The following is a 25023-nucleotide window of genomic DNA, read 5'->3' as shown; positions in this document are numbered from 1 at the left end:
TCAGGGGGTCCAGGCTGAAACACCCCCACATACAGTCCAGATCCACATCCTGTCTGCCTCTGTCAGCCCCATTCCAGGGGTCAGGACAGTCAGAACAGTTATATAACAACAAGAGGTATGCAGGGGAGAAGGGGGCATGTTACAGTGGTAATCCATTTTACAGATCATTGTTTGTTTCACCGAATTTAGAGTCTCTTATGTCAGCACCTTAGAGGAGGCAGAAACAGATCTGACGTCTCACCTTGGGGTGAAGCGGTTCCCACCAGCAGCACCGAGGCTCGCGGTCGCTGTAATTTGTTGCTGCAAACTTCATTAAGTCACAACATGTCAGGATTCCAAGATACAGTGTCACTCAAAACTGTAAACTGGGATATTAATAGACTGCTGCCTATTCCAGTAACAAGTGAAGGGCTTCATTAATTCATTCATGGTGCTATATATCCATTTTGGAAAAGCCATTCTACTTGAATTTCTTCTCAATATTTCAAAATCACATTCTATTTTTAAAATACATAGCTGTTTTACAAACAAAGGTCTTGCGATGGCTCATAAGTTTTTTATAGTGACCCATAATGTGCTTTATTTAAATTTGTGATCTAATGTTTGTATTCCTTTGTATATATTTCTTTATACATTCATATCTGACTGGAAAAGCTGCTCTTCAGCCCATATACCAGGAATGGGTGACATTTCCCAGTAGGTCTGTTCAACTGTGATAAGTCATTTAACACATCCATTCACTCTTCTGTACAGTAAACTGACACATCCAGGTATTCTATGATAATGTTGGACTGAATGCATCCTGAGAGAAATATAAAAAGCCAAGCCAGACACTGGTCCCCACCTGCTGCACTACCACTTACTTACCACTCAGGCATAATATGGTAAGTCTAATCCGGTAAGAGTATTTCTAATCAAGACTTAACCTCAGTGGCATGCTTGTTTCAAACAATGCAGAAAATATCTTGTTAGTATATTGAATTAATTCTGTGAAGACTAATTGTTTGATAAAGGTCGAGAGACCGAAACGTCATGTTTTTATAGCTATATAAATAGATTTCTATATTTCTACTCCAAGAGAGTGTTGCGCCTTTCTCTCTCAGCATGATATGTTGTATTTAAGGTTGCACCTCTTCTTTTTGTTGCTTGAGCATGCATTTCTTTTTCAGCAAGACTAACTGTAAAGCAAGTATTCTGTCATTTTCATGATGATATTTGATGATATTTTGGCTTCTAATTATTATATGTTCTTTGGACAGATAACAGGTGTTCATAGGTGTTCCTCAGAAAAACATTTCCAGGTGTTATGAAGTGGGCACTGATCCTCCTCCTTGGTGGGTATTAGCTTTACAGCCAAGCTAATATGCAAAATACTCAATAAGTACATATTTGTTGGCTCTAAACATTACATTTTGCATGAAGACTCAACATAAACTTTCACATCTCTTAACTATCCAACTGTGATGTGGCATCCTTAACTTTTCTCTTTCATACTATATAACAGGTAGCTCCTTGGTCGAGGGCACCATGGGCTGGACGTATCATTTCTCTTCCACTAAGCAGATGAACTGGACCCAGGCCAGACAGTGGTGTCAGACCAACTACACAGACATGGTGGCCATCCAAAGCCAGCAGGAGAACGATTACCTGGTCTCTCTGCTGCCAAACAGAACTGGGAGTCCATATTATTGGATTGGAATCACAAAAACCCACAAAAATGAATCTTGGACCTGGGTTGGGAATAACAGCACGTGGATCGGTGACCAGTCGTGGGCAGCAAACGAACCTAACAACAACCACATCACAGAGTTTTGTGTGGAGATCTATGTTAACAAAGGGGAAAACAGAGGGAAGTGGAATGATGAGAAATGTGCCAAACTGAAATACCCTGTTTGTTATCGAGGTAATTAAATGAACAGAAGGAACCCAGTTATTAACCTCAACAAAGAACTGCATTTCATTATGAATCTGCAATCATTAAAGACTAACATAGCGATCCTATAATGAATTGAGAATTTTTGGAAGGCTTTTATTGGGTATTTATATGGCTTGTAGCTTTAGTAATTCACTTTCCCTTGACAGCCCAATGTACTGCAACATCATGTGGAAGAGGGAGATGCGTGGAGACCATTGAAAACATAACCTGCCTCTGTGAGCTTGGCTTTGAGGGAGACAGGTGCCAAACAGGTAAGAAACAAACTGTTTGAAAATGCTTCGCCACTCATCACTGATATACTTTTTACTCCACAGAACAAGAAGCGAGATAATGTGTTGCTTCATTCTGGAAAGTCCATATATTGTATACATATAAGGAGCCAGTAAAACCCAATAATGGCAGTATGAGATGCTCTGGTCCCGATGGAAACCACTGATTTGATTCCTTGCCCTAGCGTCCTGTATGTGGAGGAATACAAATTGTCAGGGCCAGCAGAGGTCAGATGTAACTCTTCACAGCTCAGGAATGACAAAGAGCCACTCTGCACATGTATGTCCTCACAGTACAAATACACATACTGATGTGAACGATGGACTATTCTTTATACACTTCCACAGGACATCCTCTGTATAGTTCACTTACCCTTACTGCCTGTCCTCAGAACATTTAAATTTTACACTGTCATCATAAGCAATTTAGATTTATCATCTCTGATTCTACTGTCTGAAGGACTTCATGTTGAGGTCGCGTATGTTTGCTCTTGTTGAACTCACTCCTTATTTTACACTTAACCTATAATGATGATGATTATTTTGGCTTTAGCATCTGCTTCCTCTATTTCCTGAGGACTAAAAAAAGTAATATTTTCACAATAGGAGCAGATCATGAGAAGTTACACATATCACTTTTAAACTTTAACCTGTATGTGCCTCCAGTTGTGGAATGCACCCCTCTGTCTCAGCCTGATGATGGATACCTGGACTGCTCAGGAGCGAACCAGACAATCAACTCAACCTGTCGGTTTGGATGCAACCTGGGCTTCCTGATGCTGGGCTCACCACACGTTACCTGTAGCAGTGCAGGTGACTGGAGCGGACCAAGGCCCGTTTGTGCAAGTAATTAAAGTCTCATTATCATCCCTCATTAGTCATGGTTGTTACACCAGGACCAGGATTGACTGTTCATTTTGTTTTGAAGAACAGTGTTAGAGTTAGCACTTCCAGAGCACAGTGGCGCTGGTTTTATTGTTTCTCTGCAAAGTATGCTGGTTAAATTGAATCATTATAGATTATAATTATTATTATTAGTAGCAATACTACCAGTAGTAATAGTATAGCAAGAAACACTGTCAAATAATGTATTACAGAAGATCAAAACTACTGCTTGATTTGATTTCCTCAGGCTATAAACATGTTCTCATGGCTGTAGCTGGTTGTGGAGCCTTCTCAGCCATATGCTGCATCTGTTTTTGCTGCAAAAAGCACAGAAAAAGTAAGTCTTATCCGTAACGTGATTTCAAAACAAAAACGTGATGCAATCCTTTGCAATAGGTCTCAATAGTAATCTGATTTTTCGTTTCTCACAGGAAAGAAACTTGCCCAACTAAGGTCAGTGTTGAAATTGTGCACTAACCCTTCCATAATAACTCCACCCATGATTTATGCACTGTATGTTATGTTCAACATTTGAAAAGTTATTCTACAAAAATGTTATGTAGCTATTTTGGAAAAAAACACATTAATTGAAGCTCAGAATTTGATATTTCCCAAACATTGAGGATCATTTTGTAAGTGTAGATCTCACTTTTTAAAAATTGTTGATGTCTCATTTTGGAACAAAAAGATTTACTGTCAATCTGCTTCTACTTCATAGGGAGCCTGAAGAAGTGACAAGTCCGTCCAATGAGACACAGGGTTGACGGACAACTGGAACCTCATTTATGCTTTAATATAGAATCACAATCTGCCAAATGTGCAGTAATGTTAATCATTAAGTAAATTATCATTTGACCATGTATAAAGGAAAAACAGCCACAGGATGACATTTCTGTATGCCATTACTTATTTGTGGTTTGATGATAGTTATTGAGACTCTTTATCTAATAAATGCTAATACGTATATTGAAGTGAATATGTGTCTATTTATGAAGGGTGTGTGTGTGTGTGTGTGTGTGTGTGTGTGTGGGGAGGGGGTGTATAATGGGTTTTTTACTGTAATGGGTCAAGTATATGTTAACACCACAGAACAAACCAACTGTCTAGAGAAATAAAGTTGCATTGGTGTGGTCACTCAGCATAAACTTTTGTCTAATAAGTTTTAAGTATTAAGTAAGTGTGTGTGTGTGTGTGTGTGTGTGTGTGTGTGTGTGTGTGTGCGTGCATGTGCGTGTGTGTGTGTGTGTGTGCGTGCATGTGTGTGTGTGTGTGCGTGTGTGTGTGTGTTGCGGTGATATGGGTGGGAGAGTGACACCCTACAATGAAAGGAAGTCATGGTAACATAGATATTACAAAACTGGGTATTGACTCATCCTCTTAGGGACAATTAAAATCCTCTTGCAGTCCAGTGGAGGAAATGCAATGACAAGAACGAACTATTAAAGACAGATCAAATGGTAAGACCATGAAATATCGATGCAAATATTGTGCATTCATACATACATTAATACATACAGACACAATCATGAGTATATTGTCTTCCTTTTTCAGATGTTTCAGGGACGAATTCATATGAGACAAAGCCCACATCATGGGCTGCTGATAGTTGCATTGATTGTATTTACCCAAGGTAAGTTTGCATAATCATTTCAGCAACCAAACTGCTTGCTTCACATGTTCCATTTGGTGCCATTGTCCAAAATAACCCATCCTACCTGGCCTTAGACTTGAGCAGTGGAGGAGTACAGGCATGGACCTACAACTACAGCATCACCCCAAACCGCAACTGGAAGTTGGCCCGCCAGTGGTGCCAGGAGCACTTCACAGACATGGTGGCCATCCAGAACCAGGAGGAGATCACTTTCCTCAACCAGCTGCTGCCCTTGAACGCCAACTACTACTGGATTGGCATCCGCAAGCTGGCCGGAGTCTGGACCTGGGTAGGAACCAATAAGAGCCTGACCGAAGAGGCTGAGAACTGGGCAGCTGGGGAGCCGAATAACGTAATGGATCACCAGGACTGTGTGGAGATTTACATCAAGAGGGACAAAGACACGGCCAAGTGGAACGATGAGAGGTGCCGCAAGAAGAAGGGAGCTGTCTGCTACACCGGTAGAGCACGCTTTATTAAAATGCTAAACTGCCTAATTTACTGACTCCTATGTGCTTATTTTACCATGTGAGATCTTTCTCTGTATGTATGCAGCTTCTTGTTCACAGCAGTCCTGCAGTGTCCATGCAGAATGTGTGGAGACCATAGGAAACTACACCTGCCAATGCCATCCCGGTTTCCAGGGGCCGCGCTGTGAAGAGGGTGAGAAAACATTGCCATAATGAATCAAGCCATGACATCCCCTCTGTGATGAGTAAAACAATACATTTGTTTGTTTTTTTCTTCAATCTCTCTCGTCAGCAATTGCGTGCAAAGCCATGTTGAATCCAGAGCAAGGTTCTCACTACTGTTTCCATTCCTATGGGCCCAATCGTTTCAACTCTTCCTGCCATTTCCATTGTGACCTTGGCTATCGGCTGGTGGGCGCACCCAGCCTGCGGTGCCAAGCCAATGGGGGCTGGGACCACCCTGCTCCTCTGTGCCAAGGTATGAACATGTTTCAATAACACCAAATAAGAATTATTTTGGATATCAAAGTGACACGGAAAACAATTCTCACCACCTATCCCAGTTGAACAGTGTCCAGCTCTGAACCACACCCCCAGCGGAGGTAGTATGAACTGCAGCCACCCCATCGCCCCATACAGCTACAACTCTACCTGTGAGTTCAGCTGTAATGAAGGCTATGAGCTCAATGGACAGAACTGGTTACGTTGTGACCCCACTGGCCAATGGACTGCCAGTGTCCCAACATGTACAGGTAAAGTGATTTTCCTAACTTTGAAACAGTAATGTTAGACTTGCAAAAAGTGAGATCAGAATATAAATTCCATAACCACAGAAGACCAATGGAAACGTACAGTATTTTGTCCTTAGTTTAACCTAATAAGTATTTAACAATGACTATTTTCTGTGAAACCCCATCTGAACATTTTTGTGAAATACTCTCCAACTGTCACTTTCCCTGTAACTTCCTGTTTTGTGATGCTTGAACCCTGTTAATATAGTAACCAACGAGCTTTACTAATACTTAATTGGCCCATGTTTCAAAGGGGAGCCCCTTCCTGCTCAGACTGCACAGGAGATCAAACTCAGGTCGCGTTTGTTATCGGTTTATTTCACACTCATTTGTGTCTGTATTTGGCAAACAACACGTTGAATGTGATTTAATGTGGGTCAGCAGTTGCCATTTCCCTTGACCATAAATTATGTCAGCACGATTATTCATACTAAAACCTATTTCACAAAAGGACATTGTCATCCATTGAGTGCTCTAGGTGTGATGAGTATCTGTGTCCCACCATAGTGAAAAGGTGCTCGCCCATTTCCGTCCCTGCTATGGGAAACATGACATGTGTGGACGCCCTGCAGCCTTTCTCCTTTGGCTCCTGGTGTAGCTTCACCTGCAGGGAAGGCTTCTACCTGACGGGACACAACACTCTCACCTGTCTGGCCTCTGGACAATGGAGCAAACACACGCCTACATGCACAGGTGGGGCGTAGATGGAGACTCAAGCCTTTCCTTCTGAACATCAAGCGGCACCTTTGGGGAAAGAGTCAGACAATTTTGCAACTACGGCCTCTTTGAATGATGAATAATAGTTGTTGTCTTTGTTTACAGTGGTACAGTGCAACAGTCTAAAAGCTCCCTCTCATGCCTCCATGCAATGCCAAGACCCTCTAGGAGAGTTCAGCTCTGGGTCTATATGCACCATGCAGTGTGAAGAGGGATTTGATCTGATTGGCACCAACTTCACCCAGTGTTCCTCACAGGGAAACTGGAGTCATGCCCTTCCTGTCTGCCATGGTATGACCACAGATGATTGAGTGTTGACTGTGGTTCATATTGGTTCCTAGTCAGACTAAATGCTTCTCATTTTCTTCTTGTGACCCTCTATCTCAGAAGTGCAACACCTTTATCTCAAAATCAACATGGGCACAAAATTTTCATTTCTTATTTCAGGGGATATTACCTCTGGGTTTAGATGAATTAATTATTTTTACCACTTTGTCTTAAAGTGTGCTGGTCTCTCCTTGTCTCTACTCCCTCCAGCTAAGAGGTGCAACCCAATAAACTCTCCCCTTCACGGCTCACTATCCTGTATTGACCCAAATGGTTCCTTCAGATTTGGTTCCAAGTGTGTGTCAACCTGTGAGGAGGGCTTCCTCCTGAACGGGCCGGCTGACACAGAGTGCACCTCTCTGGGCACGTGGAGCACAGAGGTCCCGCGTTGTTTGGGTAAGAATTTATTATTTTAATTCTTATTGATTTACAGTAGAACATGCCACCAGCTGCTGGGGAAAATATTGCAGCTTTCCTAATACGTGGAACATGGTGCAACATTCAGTAGTATGGATGAGTATCAGATCATAAGCAATAGAGGAGCTCTTGATTTCATGGTTTAGATGACATTACCTCCAGGTTTATATCTGGTATAAATCATCTTTAATTGCCCTAAAATATCTGATCAGTCTCTCCCTCTCATTGTTCCCCTCCAGCTAAGAGTTGCACCGCTCTGACTTCTCCCCCTCACGGCTCCCTATCCTGCTCTGATCCCCATGGACTGTTTAGTTTTGGTTCTCGGTGCATGGTAGCCTGTGAGGAGGGCTTTCTCCTGAACGGGACGGCTGACACAGAGTGCACTTCTCTGGGCATGTGGAGCAGAGAAGTCCCTCGCTGCCTGGGTAATAAATCATTATACGAGAAAACTACACTTGGCATATATTCCCTCCTGCTGCTCTCGAAGTACAGTGTAGGAACGTGGGTTTACATCTGTTCACGCATTAACTGGTATCGTAATCAACACAGGAGCTAGACCATTCATTTCTTGGCTTAGATGTTAGATCAAGGGTTGGGTTTTGTAGGAAACACCCTCCTTGCCACTTTGTTTCACAGGGCAGGAACTGTTTGGTCTGAAAATAACGGTTATTTTATGTCCACTGGCCACCTACAGCACGCCCATGCCCCCTACTGGCCACATCTCCACACTACGGTTGGATGAATTGTAGCCATCCATACTCCCCTTTCAGCCATGGCTCCCACTGTGACTTTGGGTGCAACAAAGGTTTCTGGATGAGAGGAACACCAACCATGACATGCAACACCTCAGGTCACTGGAGTCAGGATCTACCCACCTGCCAAGGTGAGAGCCTAACATTAACTTACCAGTGAGATCATACGCATAATACCGTAGAGCTGTCTTGCTATGCTGGTAAATAAGTAAAACTTTATTTATATAGCATTATATAGCTTTTTTAAGCACACAGTTACAAAGTGCTTCACAGAGACAGAAAAGGAACAGTAAAAATAAATACAAGAATAGAAACAACATGCAGGCAGATGATTAATACCTACATACATACATGCAGAGTACACATAAAATAAGAGCACAGCCTGACTATTATAAAAAGGCCAGCCTATAAAAATACATTTTTAGGTGCTGCTTAAAACAATCAACAGACTCAGCTGATCTGATAATTAAGGGGAGACAGTTCCAGAGTGTGGGGGCCAAAACAGCAAAGGCACAATCAGCTTTTGTTTTAAGTTTAGAGCCAAGGATATCTAGAAAACCCTGGTTGGAGAACCTGAGCGACCTTGCAGTGTTGTAGGGGTTCTGTAGTCAAACAGTGATTTTATGTAGTACTGTCCTTTCCACACCTCAGCGGTCCAGTGTGAGGCCATTCCTGCCCTCTCCTCACCCCTCTCCATGAACTGCTCCCACCCGCTGGGGAACTTCAGCTTTGGCTCCCGGTGTCTCGTCGCCTGTGAGGAGGGATACTCCCTGAACGGGACAGAGGCACTGTTTTGCTCCTCCAGCGGGTTCTGGAGTGACAATTTACCTACCTGTGCAGGTAAACCAAGTTCTGTGGGATGATACTGATCCCTTGTACATGCAGTAGAGTTGTGCTCTTGATTTGTAAAACTACAGTATTGGTTATTTTCTTGAGATAGCAGTGTGTATGACCGGATTGTGTGTGCTATATGGTGATGGTGGTGGTTGTGTGTTTCAGAGGAGGCGATGCCAGTAGGGACTGCCATGCTGATGTATACTGGTGTAGGGGGAGCCACTGGTTTTGCCGTGCTTGTCCTGCTAGGATTGGGTCTGTTGATCGCAAGACAATTCAAGAAGAAGAAAGGTGAGACCAAATTACACGATAGTTTTACACATACAAGTTTATTGTGGCATAAAGAGTGTGTATTTGCTCTGTTTTAATCCATACTTCTGACCTCTGCAGGATTTGTGAACTATGATATGTCAGCATGGGAAGAGAGAGAGAATCCTGCATTTGAATCTTGAATTGTTTTTTCTTTCTTTTCTTTTTTTTTTAAGTCATCAGATATCAAATGCAATATTTTTTGTGGCAAACTGGAAGTTGATACAAATTGTCTACACCCAGTCACACTTAGAGCTTGCTTAAAATTTTCACTTACAAAAAATATTATTTCATGATACTGATCATAATTGGATTATTTAATACATTTTATTATTGTGGTCCTGTATGGCTCAATAGGTGGAGCATGTCATTAACACTACCATGGTTAGTTGTTTGATTTCCACTAGGGCCACCCATGCTAAAAAATGTACACAATCATGGTATTGTTGGCCACTTTGGATCAAAGCACCCACCAAATGGCATACATTATGTTATTGAACAACTCTGAAATCATGCCTGATGTAATGCGGAAATCTTAAGTCATTATTTGGTTTAATGCTATAATTTTTGCATCATATCCTGCCTGTATATCATTTAAATTGTCAATAAACTATAAACCAAACTTGCACCACCACTTTCCATCTCTGTTCCAGCTGTCATCACCATACAACACATCAAGCGTCCAGATCAGTGTTGGCATTCTTTCACTGGTGCCTGGTCATTGTGATGTGGTATGTTATGACCCTGTCTTGTCGGTGCCCCCTCACACTTCCCAGTTTACCCACATCTGACCTCCTACATAGGCACCAGAACTGTGGGGTCAGTCGGTGAATGGGGCAGAAAACCTGGGAGTTCGCCAAACTGCCACAAAGTGTCTCACATATACTGGCCAGAAAGCTCCTGTCACTGTGTGGGGAGCAGGTGATCTATTATCGATCACAGCTCAGTGTGTCACCTGGGCACTTGTCCCAGGGCACTTGTCCCAGGCTGAGGGTCAGTTCAGTACCCACTCTATTAAATCTGGAGGAGGTAACTGACATTCAGTTTCATTTTCTGAATTGAATTTCACTTGAATGTCGATCAGATATTGTATATTAGGGTTGATGTAGGATTTGTATACTGTATCTCCATTTTTCTGAATGCTTTATACAATTTCTGCCATGCTGGTGAATCTATACAATCTTTCCTATCCATCTCTGCCATGCATCCGAAACATGGCCCAATCCAGACTTTAAATACGCACTGCAATGGGCCAATCTTCAGCAAAGCGTGTGCATCTGTCTTGGCGCTGAAACAGCATGAAGCCAATTATAGCGGTTAAAAGACAGAGGGTTTGTGGCCCGTGGCTGGCATGGAGGGTGCAATAAATAACCGAACTGTTGACAGGAAACTGTTTGGCTACCGTCAGAATAATAATGAGGTTATTGCTACCCGCTGTGACCGTATGATCATGGTTTGATTATTTTTCTCATCCCACCCGATGCTGCTGGCAACCATATATGCGAGCCAACTGCGCACAGACTCGCGCACAAGAAGGGAAAGGGCCCGCAGGTGAGCATCTTGGCGTCGTTCCCTGATATTTAAGTCTGGCTTCTCTGCCTTTATCTATCCCTAAAGAGACGAGGAAATGTGCTGTTATATTGTGGTCCCTGCAACACAAAAAGTGTAGTTTCTCCCAACACATGAGCATGCACACATGCACATACGCAGGCAGACACATAGATACAGACACAGATACTAAGACGGACTCACAGATGCACACACACAAACACACACACACAACATAGGCTGCTGCACACTTCTTTGGCTCTGGTTGGCAGTGGCATACCACGGTGACAGACAGTTAGATTGTTCCTGACCATTGACTTGCGCTCTCTGCTCTGCAAGGTCTGATTTCATAGTGGGAAATATGAGATGGGTCCAGGAGAGGGTTCACGGCTGGGGCAAGGAGGTACTCCATACAGTGGGGCTTCATATCTCTGTGTCACCCTGGGCATTCTCCCCTGACACAGCTTTCAGCCCCTCCGTTGTCTGGAGCCCCCTCCCTGAGCTTCTCAACCTCCCTCCCCAGGATTGGTGCATTCCAGCTGGGCACAGTGCCTGGGTGGTCCCCCCCTTCTCCTCCCTCCTCCCTCCCCCTTTGACTGGAGGAAGGAAAAGGCAGAAAAATGCAGCGAGGGCCTTTGACCGGGAGGAGCACAATGTGAGCGTTGATGACGGCCAGGCGGTGTGGATGTGATGCTTACCTGCCGCTGACCCATACTGCTGTCATAGCCCAGCATTTACAGTCTGATCATCCACCCAACAGCCACTGGAAGATGCCTCGCTGACCCGTCACCTAGATTGGACTGATAAGCGCTGAGGATGGACTGACCCGGCTGTAACCCTCTGCATGAATACCCCATCTTCATACGAGCATATCAGCCATGATCTGTATCAACCGCCACAGTCTGCGCTTTTTACCTACATCATGCCACACTTCAGACTGGAGCTTCGCTGTATGATTATTTATTATTCATTGTTGATTCATTCAGGACGAACAGCATACACACATAATGACAATAAATACAAATACACACCCAAACGACTATTTACATTAGTAGATGCATTATAATCTGGTAATCTGGCCTTCCAACATAGTGTGAGAGGTCCAGAAACATCATGCATTCACAGGGTTTTTCTCTGAGACCCGTGTGGGTCAGTGGGATTGTAAAGCATAAGAGGCAGTAGTGTAATCAAGTTTATATGCAGGTGTACAGAGTCTACACTGCAAAAAATGACAAGTTGTCCAGTGATTTTAACTTGTTTCCAGACCTATCAAGCTTATTTTGTGATATTTTTAGTCAAATTATCTAACTGCACTAGCAGATAATCTTACTGGTTTCAATAGATTTCACTTGATACATGCCAATATGACTTCCTTCAAGAAATCATCATCATCTTGAAACATGAAACTTTCTCCAAGACAATTTCAATTTTACCAAGTAAATGTCCTGAAACAAGTTATATTATCCTGAAAAAAAGTAAAAAATTGTTGAAACCGGTAAAATTATCTGCCAGTACAGTAAGTTGATTTCACAAAAAAAAATCCTAAAATATGCATGATAAGTTTGGATACAAGATAAAATAATTTAACAAGTTTGTGTATCCACCAAGGTGTATCCACCTCTTTCACTGGGCATAATAGAGTTGAGCCACCTATTAGCCTAATTACCATTGACTTATAATGGATGGTATCACAGTATACCCACCTCCCCCTGGCAGTAATGTTACACCCGTTACTCCTGACTGGACGGTCCATACACAGAAATGACAGGACCAAGAAGCAGCTGTAATGCCTGGGGGAGATGAGACTCGGGCTCAGCAGAGTGAGGGAGACGCTCCCTCAGTCTCAGGAGGTGAAGTAGGAGTCCTGCATGGAGTAGAGGCGGTCGATAGGGGTGAGCAGAGACGAGTCGCCCAGGGACAGGCAGTCACCGTCAGCCAGATGACACAGGGGGTCTCCATCCATGTCACCATACAGGCCCTTAAAACCTAAAGACACATAAGAGTTTCATTCAAACTGAGATATCTAGTATTTCATATATTTGACAGATACTCGTACAAAATTATTGCTCAAATCAGTTTTGGGAGATTATGGAAGTTATGGAAGATTGTTGACCTTTGCTCATCAGGAAACATTAGTAACAATTTAGAGTAATGCAGTGAGCATCTAGTTTAAAAAACTTCCCCAAAACCAAACATTGGCTAGATTCAGAAAACTTTAATTTGGTAAGAAAACAGAAATAGTTTCATTAAAATTGAGATATCTATTATTTCATATATTTGACAGTTACATGCATATCAAAGTAAGATTTGGGAGATTATGGAAGTTATGGAAGATTGTTGAATTTTGTATTTTAGTAACAATCTAGAGGAATGCAGTGAGCATCTGGTATGATTTTTTCCCAACACCAACAGTGTTTTGCATTTAAACCTTTCTCATGGCTTCTATTAACAAAGAAGGCAAACAGCAGTAACTACTTTCTGTGTGTTTTAAAGGTCAAACGTTAGCCAAGGGTTCTGATTCCATATCAACAAAAATAATACCAATAAATGATAAACAATGAAGCGATTTTTCTCAGTTTCACTTATCACAGAGGCTTTGTGGGGCAATATGGTGAACGTGTAATTCTGCATCATGTTTTAACAGCACCGAGGTGTTTACCATAGGGGTGCATGTGATCCCCGGGCATCTGAGGCGGGGTCAGGCCCTGTCTGAAGGGGTCCATGTCGTAGTCCTGCTGCTCCAGGGTGGTGACTCCCATCTGCTGCTGCTGCTGCTGCTGGAGGCGGGGGTAGGAGGAGCCCAGGGGGTCCAGCTCGGAGGTCAACCCACCACAGGAGGGCGCTGTGGGGCACAGCAGAGTCAGGAGACATGCAGGGGGGTGGACAAAATAACAGAAACATCTATTATATGGACATCAAGGAAGCACCGAATAAGGAGCAGGGCCACCCTTTGCCTTAAAACAGCTTCAATCCACCTTGGAATGCTGACCTACAAGCTTTGAACTGTGAAAATTTTGTTGAGACTGTTTGACAGAGGTGTTGATTCAATTCTGTGATCATTTTTGAGGCTGTATTTTTTTGACGTTTAGCAACTCTCCTGTTAAGTGTCTGTCTATTCCGGTTGGTGAGCTTTGGCTTGTGACCACTGATCGTCTTTGCTGGTGCAGCTTGTCTGTGTTTGGCGAAGGTTGTCATGGTTTTCCAGCATGCTATATTAAATGATTTTGCAGTTTTTGTTTTGACCAATGCACCTGCAACTATTTGGCCTCTTTGAGGTTCTGTTTGTTGCCTCATGTTGCTTTGAAAACTCATATATCAAAGCGGTGAGTCAGACTTCTTTTAAAGCTGACACATACGGCTAAGCGGCATTCAACTTAATGTGACTCCCCTGTGTAGCTGCCTTCGTAACTTTGATTTAGTTATTTTGAAGTTAAAGTCCTTTTTCTGTGGTGTTTCGCTTATTTTGCCCACCCCACTGTCTCAGATTAAATGTAGAAAAAGGCTTTCCTGAAACCAAAATTTTTACTACTACAAAATATTTACAGAAAATGTTGCTCAGCGTCTTGACTCAAAGTGTTTATGTACTTTCAATTGTTTAGGGCGTATTGTTTTTCTTGGGGAATCAATTTGTCATTGCGGAGAACCAAGGGATAGATCTATCTTTGTCTTAACATGCACTGAGTATATCATCCAGCATGTTTGAGTATTTTATTAAAGCGCCTCTCAGCAGCCTAATACCTGTGTGATGCGATGGGTGTTCATGCTGCTCCTGTGTCTGGTGCTGCTCCTGCTGCTGTTGCTGCTGCCTCCTAGCCAGTTTCTTCATCTGAAAACACGTATGAGCCGACATTAAAGTTCACATATAGGCCTGCTGTAAAATCCCCTCTCACTCGACAGTCCCTCTGCCACCCAGGCTCAGCCGTGCCTACGCACACGGTCTTCATAAGAGTGTGTTCACTCGATTGAAACGCATTAACAGCCGGGTAAAGGACATATTTCACTGGAGAGGGGAAAACCACACACGTGCCCACTTTGTGAGGAAATACAGGACTTAATCTGCAGTGATCTAGCAGTGAGATGTCATCAGTTTCCTGTATGAAGAGATAGCCAGACTGATTTCCACTCTGGCAAGCAAACTCAGTGGCGAAAGAGTCCTTTTATTAGCAGTGCATATGACTCTGTGTGTGTGTGTGTGTGTGCATGTGTGCATGTGTGTGTGTGTTTTGTATTACCTTGGCTCTTTGGTTCTGGAACCAGACCTGCACAACCCGGACGCTCAGACCGGTCTCTGCTGCCAAGGTCTCCCTTACCTTGGATCGAGATTCAAGGGAGGGAGAAAGAGAGAGAGAGAGGCAGGGTGAAAAATAGAAAAATAGAAGGAGAGAGGAGGTCAGTAGAAGGTGACCCTCATAATGCAGTGCAGGGAATAAAGAATCCACCTCTAGGGAAGAAGAAAAGGAGTGATACTGTTTTGAAATTTCAGTTTTTTAGAAATTACAGGATAGTATTCACCTCATTCCTGTACTCGTTTTGGATTTGGAAGTCAAGTCTGCCTCATAATTATATTGCATGTTGGTTTCACAGTATACCCACATCCTCATCTGCCACTAGACTGCTGGGTGAGCGCAAAATAGACAGTCTACCTTTCGACAAGGCTTGGACGAGACCTCGAAGGAGGCTTTAAAGGCCCGTCTTTGCTGAGTGGTCAAAATGGTGCGCGGCCTTTTGGGACGTTTGCTCTCCAGGTCGTCCGATCGAATCCGTCTGCCTGCAGCCTTCTCAGTGTCCTCCTCCTCTTCTTCGTCGTCGTCACTTTTACCTAGTGGGTCAGACGTGGTTGAAAAGCAAAATATTTATTTGCTTACAGGTTATTCACGTGACAAAAAATTGAATTGTAGACAGACTTAAAGGAAAATTCCACCCTCGGATGCACTGTTACATATCATCAATCTGTCATGTTCAATGCGTTATTTGGATTGAGGTATTTTGTGATAGATTTCTAGATTTCTCCCTGTATGATTGTTGAATGTTGGTGCAAAAAGGTGAGTCTAGAAAGAAGCCCTCGCTCTTTGATTCTGACACCAAAACCTGACGTTTACCACTTATGTTTTAGATAGCTGAGAAACTTTCTGCTATCAAACTTCATTGTAGCTGCACTGGAAATATCTCAACATGATGTCACGTCAGCTGTGTTTTGCCAGTTTCCACGTGAATAAGAAAAATACTCCACCAAACAACAAAATGGACCCAGAAATGCAAGGTACATCACCAATAGTTGTTTTTTTTTACACTGTTAAAGTGTTTTAGGATGGGTTTTTTCTTTAACACAAAAACCTGAGACAAATATGTAGGCTACACACACACACACTCACACACACACACACACACACACACACATACACATACACACACATGCACAGACTGTACCTGTGTCGGAGGAAGTCGGGCTGGCCAGACACTGGTGGTAGTCCTCCCTGGCACACAGTAGCTGTCCCTCCCTGAGGACGCAGCGGTCTCCGGTCTGCAGGCGGCAGGAACACACGCTGCAGGTGAAGCAGCGCAGGTGGAACACAGCGGCCCCTGCACGCATCACCAGCTCCGCCGGAGAGATGGCCTCCGCACAGCCCCCACACCGCACCGCAAACAGACTGGACCGAGAGGGAGAGAGAGAGAGAGGGGAGGAGGTGCAGCAAAGAGAGGAAACGGAGAGAGAAACTGTGAGAACTCAGTGAATAACAGGGAGAAATGTTTTTGTTTGGTTAAGTGCTGCTTGAGTAAAAGCTTGTCTATTTCTAGTTCAGATACTTGAGGTACAACGGCCCTCACACCTCAATAAGAAAGGATTCCACATGAAAAAATGTTTGGTTGACTTGGGGAATGTTGCTGAGTCGAGCTGTCACTCAAAGCGACTGCCAGCCTCTTCCCCTCACCCCGACTTCTCACCCTCCCCTCCTCCTCCTGCCCCGGCCACTCAGACACATACCCCCAGAGTGGCGGGTGTGCATCTTAGCGCCTGGCAACCAGGACTGGTGGGCTTAGCCTCAGAGACTGTTACCGTGGCTCCGGCTGCCGTGTCCGAGGCCGTGCTCCCGGGGAGGCAGGAGAAAGGCTCTCGGCAGGCCATGGCTCCAGGCAGAGGGGGGGAATCAGATCTCCCGGTGGGACAGGCTGAGCCGCCGGTCCCGGGAATTATCCGTGGAATTATCCCTAAGTCTGCTTAACCAGAGCAGGACAAAGGCAGAGCCAGCCCCCAAGCAGCAGGACCATTGTCCGCTGGCTGGCACCGCGGCATTTTGGGTCTGTCCCGCAGGATGATGCGTCATCATTCTGGAGCTGCCGTTTGTCTCCAGACCTGACTGGGTCACCAGACCAGTCACCACAGAGGCATGAGAAAATGACAGATTTTTTCCTTTTTTCGTTTTTGCATAAAATACTGCATGCAGCCTATAAGGAGAGCCTTTGTACATATATCACTGACTCAATCTAAGAATTTTCCCTTGCTACTGTGAATCACCACAAGACAAAACCAGGAGTATGAGGGATTACTCTGAACTGGAATGATGTACAGCTTGGGCTCATACTGATGTTATAGCAGGTGTTGTACTGCTGGACAAATGTAAAAATATATTTTTACTGATATATCTTTATTAATTATCATATATCAGGTTAGGGTCATGTGGGCCACTGCTAATATGATGGAGGTTCCTCTCTGACCACAGCTAAATAAAAACAGTCTGTAAACCTGCAATGAAATTTTATTTTCCTACATATTTTATTTATTCATTTAATTAACAATTTTGTCTACTGTCTCCCTGTCTTAAGGGGCTGTCAACCCACTTCAAAAATAGTTATATGATGGTCTAAAAGCTTTTCCAAGAAGGCTGAATACCAAGAAAAAAATTCTGTGTGAGTTAAATAGTGAATACTTATATAAAAAATATAAAATGGTCTAATTTAAAGATATTGAATATCAGCACAAAATATTGCTCTATTGGTGACTAAAAATATTGGTATCATTATTGGCCTTCAAAAAGCCACATAGGTCAAACCCTTGTAAATAAATTCAAATTAACATTCAAAGGAGACAAATGCTGCATTGGACTTCCTTTTAAAAATATCTACATTCAAACAATGTTTACAGACAAACACAAACTCACACTGAACATAAAGCAAACACTCAGGTTGAGACATCCTTGTTAAAAGGTCTGGAACCACAACATCCTAAAGCCAAACATTGCTGGGACCTATTACTGTTGCCGTGGGGTCGCTAGGGAAACAGCAAAGCCCATTCCGAGAAGCTCAGGAGGGTCAGCCGGGCTGCTTGACCGATCCAAGCTGTCTGCCCCACGGCCCCAATGGTATGCGCTTTAATATGGCCAACATACCGTCCGTGGTATGTGCATTCCTGTGGCAACGAAAGATGCATCAATGAAGTATTTCAAAGGAAGTGTGGCAGGGGAAATACCCGGAATGTTTCTGGGTTCCTATGATACCGCGAAGTACTTGGTTTAATGCCTTAATATGATGCTAATGCATGTCAAGGAAGAACAAACCATGGGCATTACTGATGTGAGATCACTCATGTTTTCGAGAATTGCTTTTCCATTATACGCCTTGTCCAGTTCGTCTTATTATATTATGTAGCGCAGTACTCTTAAGCGCTGTTAATGCAAAGGTAAAAGTACCTCCAATACTTATGGAGCCGCTCAAGGTGTTTAATATTTCAGTGTTTCCGTTGACATGATTGGCGCAGAGGTCCTGCCAGGCGAGCGGGAACACTCAGTCACGCTGGATTTGGGCATGGCAATTAGCGACAAGATTATTACAGAGAAATAAGTCAGCAAAATCCTGCGTCCTTCCACACTGACATGGCTTCGGTAAAGCACTCTCAGGATGGATGCATCGTATCAAAGAGTGTTTATCAGAAATTTGTATAGGTAGGATGCAGGGACTTAGATCTAGTCATGCACACACACACGCACACACACGTGTACACAGATACACACATGCGCACATATACACACACGAGCAAAGCCCTCCTCTGCCATTGTTCTTGCCCTGACTTCTAAAGCTGACCTTTAGCAGTCAGGCAAACAGACTGCTGGTCTAGTGGACATGCAGACAGATCCTGTTTCTGGATCAGGTTCACCTGGATCCTTTGGTGAACACGCACTGACAGAGGCTGTGTATCAGATAAGGATCTGGGGGTCAAGTGGACCGCAAATCACACCGCTGATCTGACGACCAATCTGCTGTCCAATCTAGCTGCCCGCTGAACCATTCAGCCAATCTGGATCCACTGACAATCTGACCAAACTAAGCATCACGTTGTCAGTCAGGAACTTGCACAGTAGTACAGTAAGTTACAGTACTACTGTCTGTATGTCCTGCACTGCTGTCTCTGTACCATGTGTGTCTGTATCCACTTGTGTCACTACGTGAGTTTAAGTGAAGGAATAAAGTGATTCTACATTCTGGTACAAAGGTTATGGCTTGTTGGCCTCAGAGTAATAACAGCAAGCATTAGATTAATTTTGGGATTAAGAAGGATGTTATAATACAGTATGTATGATTTGATTCAGGTGATTTGAATCCTGGTGTTATCATCTTTCAGCTTCCATTAAAATAGGCCAAGCCCAACGGTCTGGTTGGCATCAACTGCACAGGTGAGCAAAGGGAAAGATGAGGCGGGATTCAGACAGAAAATAAGAGACAAATGTTGTCACAGTATGGAATAATCATCACTTCTTAGCTGGCTTCACAACAGCCCAGATCAAAAGAAAGGGAGGGAGGAGAACACACTTTGCCAGGGGGAGAAACACTGACCCCGTTTCAATACTCTCATCCATGTCAGGGACAAAAGCAGTGTGTGTGTGTGTGTGTGTGTGTGTGTGTGTGTGTGCGTTAGGGTGCCAGAACCCTGGACAGGGCAGCGGGGGGGAACGAGTAGGGAGGTGGAGACATGAGACCTCGGAGGCGGTGCTTTGGCACCAGGCCTCCTGCTAATTGGTCAGGTCAGATATCTCACGGTCGGCTGGGCGTCGTCCCATCGCTCGACACGGGGCTCCTGTGAGCCGGACGATCCAGATGCCACGGCACGCAACGCCAGGCAACATGGAGCGCACCGTACCCCCAAAATAAGTTCACACCATCCTCGCCGCCTCTCTTGTAGGGAAGCCCCAGACCCTCTGACATATGGCTCTACTCTCCTAATTACCTCTCAGTCCTCTTTCTCTCTCTGTTTTGGCCAAATGCTATTAAATCATACAAGCTGAACCCCTAAAGTTGCACGCTTTTACATGAATCCACTCCAGTTGCCATTTCCTCTTCACAGCAATGATAATAACATTTATATTCCAGCTTGGTCATCATAAAAAGATGGCCTGCTTTAGCTGCTCTTATAATAATGACTGGTGTACCTGCAAAATGGCACCTGGGCCTTGAACAACGCCAGCGAGTAATTTCAGTTGACTGCGAGTGCGATGGTGGGGAGCATTTTGGACCGATGCGTGTGAGTGTAATGTTTCCCGTCTCTCCGCCCGCCTGCTTGGCAGAACGACCATCACTAAATCGTTCAGAAATAATGCGAGCAGCCGCCTTTTAGGGTGTGCAGTTTTTGTCTTGGCTCTCGTTTAGGTGAGAGTGTGTTTGTTTTGGAGGAAGGCTGAGGGGATGAGGTGGGTTGGGTGGGAGGGAGGAGGAGGGGGGGGGGGGGGGCGGGGGGGTACTGCCTCTTTGACGACACCATATGCTGTCCCCAGCTTGCAGTTGCCACGCCGATGGGCCTTGAAATTTTAACACATTTTGACAATGTGTCAGTTGAGCTCTACCCCAGATCGCATGGTGTCTGTGTGTGAAGGTGTGACCATGTTGTGTGTGTGTGTGTGTGTGTGTGTGTGTGCATGTGAGTGTGTGTGTGGGTGGGTGGATGCTATGCAATGGTGTTCTCACATTCCAGGGCCCATGCCACCCCTTCCTCCTGCAGTCACCTTGTTCCTCTTAGTGCACTGTGCCAAGTTCCCTGGAAGTCAACTCTTACACCCTAATAGTATACACGGATATACAGAAATACACACAGATACACACGAACACATGCAAATAACAACATACCTTTCCACAAATCATCAATGGTATTCAATTGCATTCAAAAACAGCTAGACAGGACAGAACCTATCATAACTTAAAGTAAATACAAATCTCTCTTTCTTTTTCCCTTTCTCTCTCTCTCTCTGTCTCTCTCTCTCTCTCTCTCTCTCTCTCACACACACACACACACACACAGACACACATTATAGTCAAGGTCAGAACATGGACATAATTCTTTTTGGTGAAAAGAGGCTTGATATCCGGAAAAAGAAAAAGTACAGTATACATAATAACCTTTTAAATGTCTTACCCATGCCAGGGATGTGTGCTGTGGTATGCAACCAAAACTACAAGTAACTTCCCAAGGTAATAGTACTAATCACCATGAAAAGCAATATCATTAACTGAAACTTGCACCTTGTATTCAGTAAAACAGCAACACATCATCACAGGGTTCAGGAAGAATGTTGATAACTTTTTCATCATAGTAGGCTATAATAAGGAGTATGAAGGAAATGGTGCAGAAATCTCAGAAATGACCGGATGGTAGGCTATTCTTACAGTATTATAAGGCACCAAAACTCTAAAATTTCTATGTCTTTATAGGCGGCATTTACAAGGAGCAAAATAATAAAATAAGCCCATATGACTAAGTAGCCCTTCACAAAAACCAATAATTCCTCTTTCCAGATTCATTTTACTTTACATTACATGGTACGGCTGAATCCAGATCCACTGAGCAGAATTTGAAATTAACATTTCAGAATCGGAATTTCAGAGATAAATGTGCAAACATGGAAACTGTAAAATCCCTTGCATCGTTGCGAGGATGATGTAAAAATTACTTTTTGTCACCCAGATGACCCTGTGTAGCCGTGACGCGTAGGTCACCAGCTATTTTAATGTTTTAGCCCAAATTACAGTAATAAAGGCTTTTTCATAACCAAATCCACCTCAATGCCCTGGACCTCCTTTTTTCCACTGAAGACTTTGTGTCAATATTGAAAAGGCAAAATATGCTGTAGCTACATTCTGAGATTTTATGATTTCAGCTGCAACAGCATGCAAAACCAAAAGATCAATTAAACAATTAGAGAACAGCACTTACTCAGCATAGTCCCGCTTGCAGTAAAGTTTGCGGTCCCGCAGGAAACAGGAGTTCCGCAGCGCGTCCCCGCACGCCGCGCACCGCACACACTCCTCGTGCCAGAGGCCGTCAGTGACTCGGAGCAGGAATTTGTCTCGGATGAGACGGTGGCATCCCGCACACACTGCCTTCTGATTCAGATCTGCAGTGGAAAGGGTTGAGAAATTCATACTTATCACACTTTTCAAATCAATAGGACGCATGTAGTTAAAATCTGTTTGGCTGTGAAAACCTGAATTATCTGGATCTATGAAAAGTTTGACCTAGGTTATATTCTTCAGCAAGATGCAATACAGGTTAGGGTATATCTATATATTACAGTAAAATGTGATGAAAAAAGTAAAGTTAATCAGCTATTGTGTTTGTAAAAAGAGTATTATGGTATGTAAAGTGAATTTGCTGTATCAATTGTTTTTAATTGGTCCAAATATTAAATTCGTTTGAGTTTTGCGCCTAAAATTAGTGCAAAAAAACATCCAATATCACGGGTGAAACAAAAATAAAATGGACATTTTGTAACCTTAATCAAATTGAACTCACCCAGTAAGGATGCTGCTGGTCCCTCCACCATGGCAAACCTCTGCGAGGGGAAAGAGGAGAAACATTGCAAAACATATTTTAAATGACCAGTGGACTAAAGGCTAATTTAACAAAAGATATATCGAATTTGAAATTAAATTTGAAATGAAGTAATTTACTCTAAAATTCGATTACCTTGAAAATCTGAGCTTCCTAACGGTAGAAAGATATTTCTTAATGATCTGCCGGTTCTTCTTAAAACATCTCCGCGAGCAGCGGTGACCGTCCTGGTGAAAGTTGCAGCGCCGACCGGAGAGCAGCGGATCAAAACTTTCTCCTCCGAGTGTTTCCCACGTCCTCCCTGCGTCCAATGATATTGACTATTTATCTATCAATTATCCCATTAGAAGTAAACGGGAAAGGGAGAGAGAGAGAGCGAGAAAGAGAGAGAGAGAGAGAGAGAGAGAGAGAGAGAGAGAGGTAACCTGCACCTGCACATGGAGGAACTCTCTCTCCCTCTCTCTCTCTCTCTCTGTCATCGGCTTCAGCCACCCCCACCCCCCCCACCCCCCCACCCCCACAAAGTTACCAGCAACCCACATGAAAGGAATTTATTTTCAGTAGAAAACTAAGTATTGCATAATATGAATACAACCTAAATAAGTGGAACCATAAAATTCCTAAAAGTGTGGCATAAAAGCTGATACTTTTAAGTGATACATTTTCCATTTCTCAGCAATTTTTACTTTTTACAAAGTTAATAAATATGTAATAACTAAATAAATAAATAATGAATAAATAGATAGATAGATAGATAGATAGATAGATAGATAGATAGATAGATTATAACTTTAAAGTATAAAAATAATGGGACTGCATGATTTAATTTAACTGGCATTAGAACTGAGGTGGCAAAAAAAAAAAAAAAAAAAAAGTGAAAGTATCTCTTAAGGGGGTTCATCAGTTTCCCGTCCGGTCTGCAAGTCTGCAGTGCAAATCTTCTTTGCATTGCCGGTGTGTTGGTATTCTGAATCAAGACAGGATAGGTTTTTTTTTCTGCTTCAGTAGAAAGACAAAGGATGAATATTTATTTTCATAATTCCCTGCAGAAATATTTATATACCATTTATAGCCTTTTTTTTTATATTTATATTTTATATTCACACAGGGTATTATTCACATCATCTTTAAACCATCCCAGGTTCATCACAGTATTGCAGAGTAATGCAGAGTATTAAAGCTCCTTCTACATGTCCAGTCCTACAGAGGTTTGTAACTCAGACTCAGACTGGATGGACAACCAACCCAGAAGCTGAGGATGCTGGAACCTGTCGACCCAAACAGAAACACCGCGGGCCACTTCAATCTACACATGCTGTAATGTGACTCTGCCTTGCCGTGGTTACAGCCTGCGCGCGCCATCTAGTGGCTAAAACAGGGGAATAGGCCTGTCAATATGAAGACACTCAAATATTTCATTCAGGTGGAAGAACTTATACTCCAGTTAAATTTTATTCAAGACAGAGAGTGTTTCTCAGCAGTTCTTGTCTATGAAGTTACTAAATAAAATAAATAATTCAGCCGATCGCACAACACAATACTTTTTAGTGATCAACTGAATTCTTTCTTTAGTACTTTGGATGCACAAAATCATTGCATTTGCAATTATGTGTAAAACGTATTCAAGTTAAAGTAGTATTAGTAGTACTTAAAATAATTATCCAAGTTGAGATAAAACACACAGACTCGTTTCTCGTGCTCATTTCCATTTTCTCTGGCTTATACCTAAGTGTGATGCATAGATGTGCAATAAGTGAGCTGTGATTATAGGGTTAGGCTGACATATTGATTTGCCAATATATAGAACTTATATTGATCCCTCTATTAAAAATTCAGATATGGGTCAAACGGTGTCCACTGCAAATAGATGGAGGTTCTTCCCTGACTACAGCTACAGAAAAACAGGCTATAAAACCTGAATAAAGGTCTATTTTCTTAAATAAATATAAATATATAAATAATCAATATAGCTTTTTCTAAATTAATTGTTCATGTAATGGCCTAATGTTTCCACAGTTTCCTCTACTACCACTGAATAAGCGGGGTGGGTCATCCTGCTTGAAAGAGCTAAATTTCACTTTTCTCAATGGAGAGTTTAAGAGTCATGTTGGTCTAAATACTGTTTCAGAAGATTTGAATACAGTTCTGGAGGAAAACACTGGATCCTTCAATATAAAAATATCGGTATCGGCCTTCAAAAACCCATATCGGTTTAACTCTACCTGTGATGCAACAGTTCACAACAGATATGTCAAGACAATAAGACAATGACACAAACAACACGTCATATTCATTTTAAATAATT

General features: G+C 43.0%; 3 protein-coding genes and 1 long non-coding RNA gene across 4 annotated transcripts; 3 read left to right on the top strand and 1 right to left on the bottom strand.

Annotated features, from left to right (window-relative positions):
- Window positions 1–1258: 1258 nt before the first annotated feature.
- On the top strand, window positions 1259–2957 carry LOC139926058 (L-selectin; the record flags this gene model as incomplete). Its single annotated transcript, XM_078285651.1, has 4 exons — window positions 1259–1334; window positions 1505–1903; window positions 2083–2187; window positions 2872–2957. Coding segments are annotated over exons 1-4 (618 nt in total), but the record flags the coding sequence as incomplete, so codon positions are not given.
- A 12-nt stretch (window positions 2958–2969) lies between these two features.
- On the top strand, window positions 2970–4014 carry LOC139926029 (uncharacterized). Its single transcript, XR_011785291.2, has 4 exons — window positions 2970–3051; window positions 3338–3427; window positions 3522–3543; window positions 3809–4014. It is a non-coding gene; the product is annotated as an uncharacterized LOC139926029 (long non-coding RNA).
- A 468-nt stretch (window positions 4015–4482) lies between these two features.
- On the top strand, window positions 4483–9970 carry selp (selectin P). Its single transcript, XM_071917617.2, has 14 exons — window positions 4483–4547; window positions 4642–4720; window positions 4816–5202; window positions 5297–5404; window positions 5504–5689; window positions 5775–5963; window positions 6510–6695; window positions 6825–7010; window positions 7257–7442; window positions 7703–7888; window positions 8158–8346; window positions 8867–9055; window positions 9215–9340; window positions 9440–9970. Exons 1-14 carry the CDS (start codon window positions 4545–4547, stop codon window positions 9499–9501), a joined length of 2262 nt encoding a protein of 753 aa, XP_071773718.2. The 5' UTR covers window positions 4483–4544; the 3' UTR covers window positions 9502–9970.
- Window positions 9971–12749: 2779 nt separating this feature from the next.
- On the bottom strand, window positions 12750–22309 carry lmx1a (LIM homeobox transcription factor 1, alpha). The gene is made up of 7 exons (XM_071917632.2): window positions 22101–22309; window positions 16334–16554; window positions 15550–15725; window positions 15139–15216; window positions 14645–14732; window positions 13566–13748; window positions 12750–12892 (listed from the first exon to the last, which is right to left on the bottom strand). The coding sequence occupies exons 1-7, from the start codon at window positions 22307–22309 to the stop codon at window positions 12750–12752; spliced, it is 1098 nt and encodes a 365-aa protein (XP_071773733.1).
- Window positions 22310–25023: the final 2714 nt, after the last annotated feature.

This window comes from Centroberyx gerrardi, chromosome 9, assembly GCF_048128805.1.
Source record: "Centroberyx gerrardi isolate f3 chromosome 9, fCenGer3.hap1.cur.20231027, whole genome shotgun sequence".
Lineage (NCBI taxonomy): Eukaryota > Metazoa > Chordata > Actinopteri > Beryciformes > Berycidae > Centroberyx > Centroberyx gerrardi.
Note: the sequence above shows the minus strand (reverse complement) of the source record. Positions and strands in the feature narration are given on the sequence as shown.

Coding starts and splice junctions, on each gene's coding strand:
- selp (XM_071917617.2), top strand. Junction 7,011..7,256: donor TGCCCTTCCTGTCTGCCATG/GTATGACCACAG, acceptor TACTCCCTCCAG/CTAAGAGGTGCAACCCAATA. Junction 7,889..8,157: donor AGAAGTCCCTCGCTGCCTGG/GTAATAAATCAT, acceptor GGCCACCTACAG/CACGCCCATGCCCCCTACTG.
- lmx1a (XM_071917632.2), bottom strand. CDS start 22,309: ATGAATTTCTCAACCCTTTCCACTGCAGATCTGAATCAGAAGGCAGTG. Junction 15,726..16,333: donor CCCGACTTCCTCCGACACAG/GTACAGTCTGTG, acceptor CTGACCCACTAG/GTAAAAGTGACGACGACGAA. Junction 15,217..15,549: donor CGTCCAAGCCTTGTCGAAAG/GTAGACTGTCTA, acceptor TCTCGATCCAAG/GTAAGGGAGACCTTGGCAGC.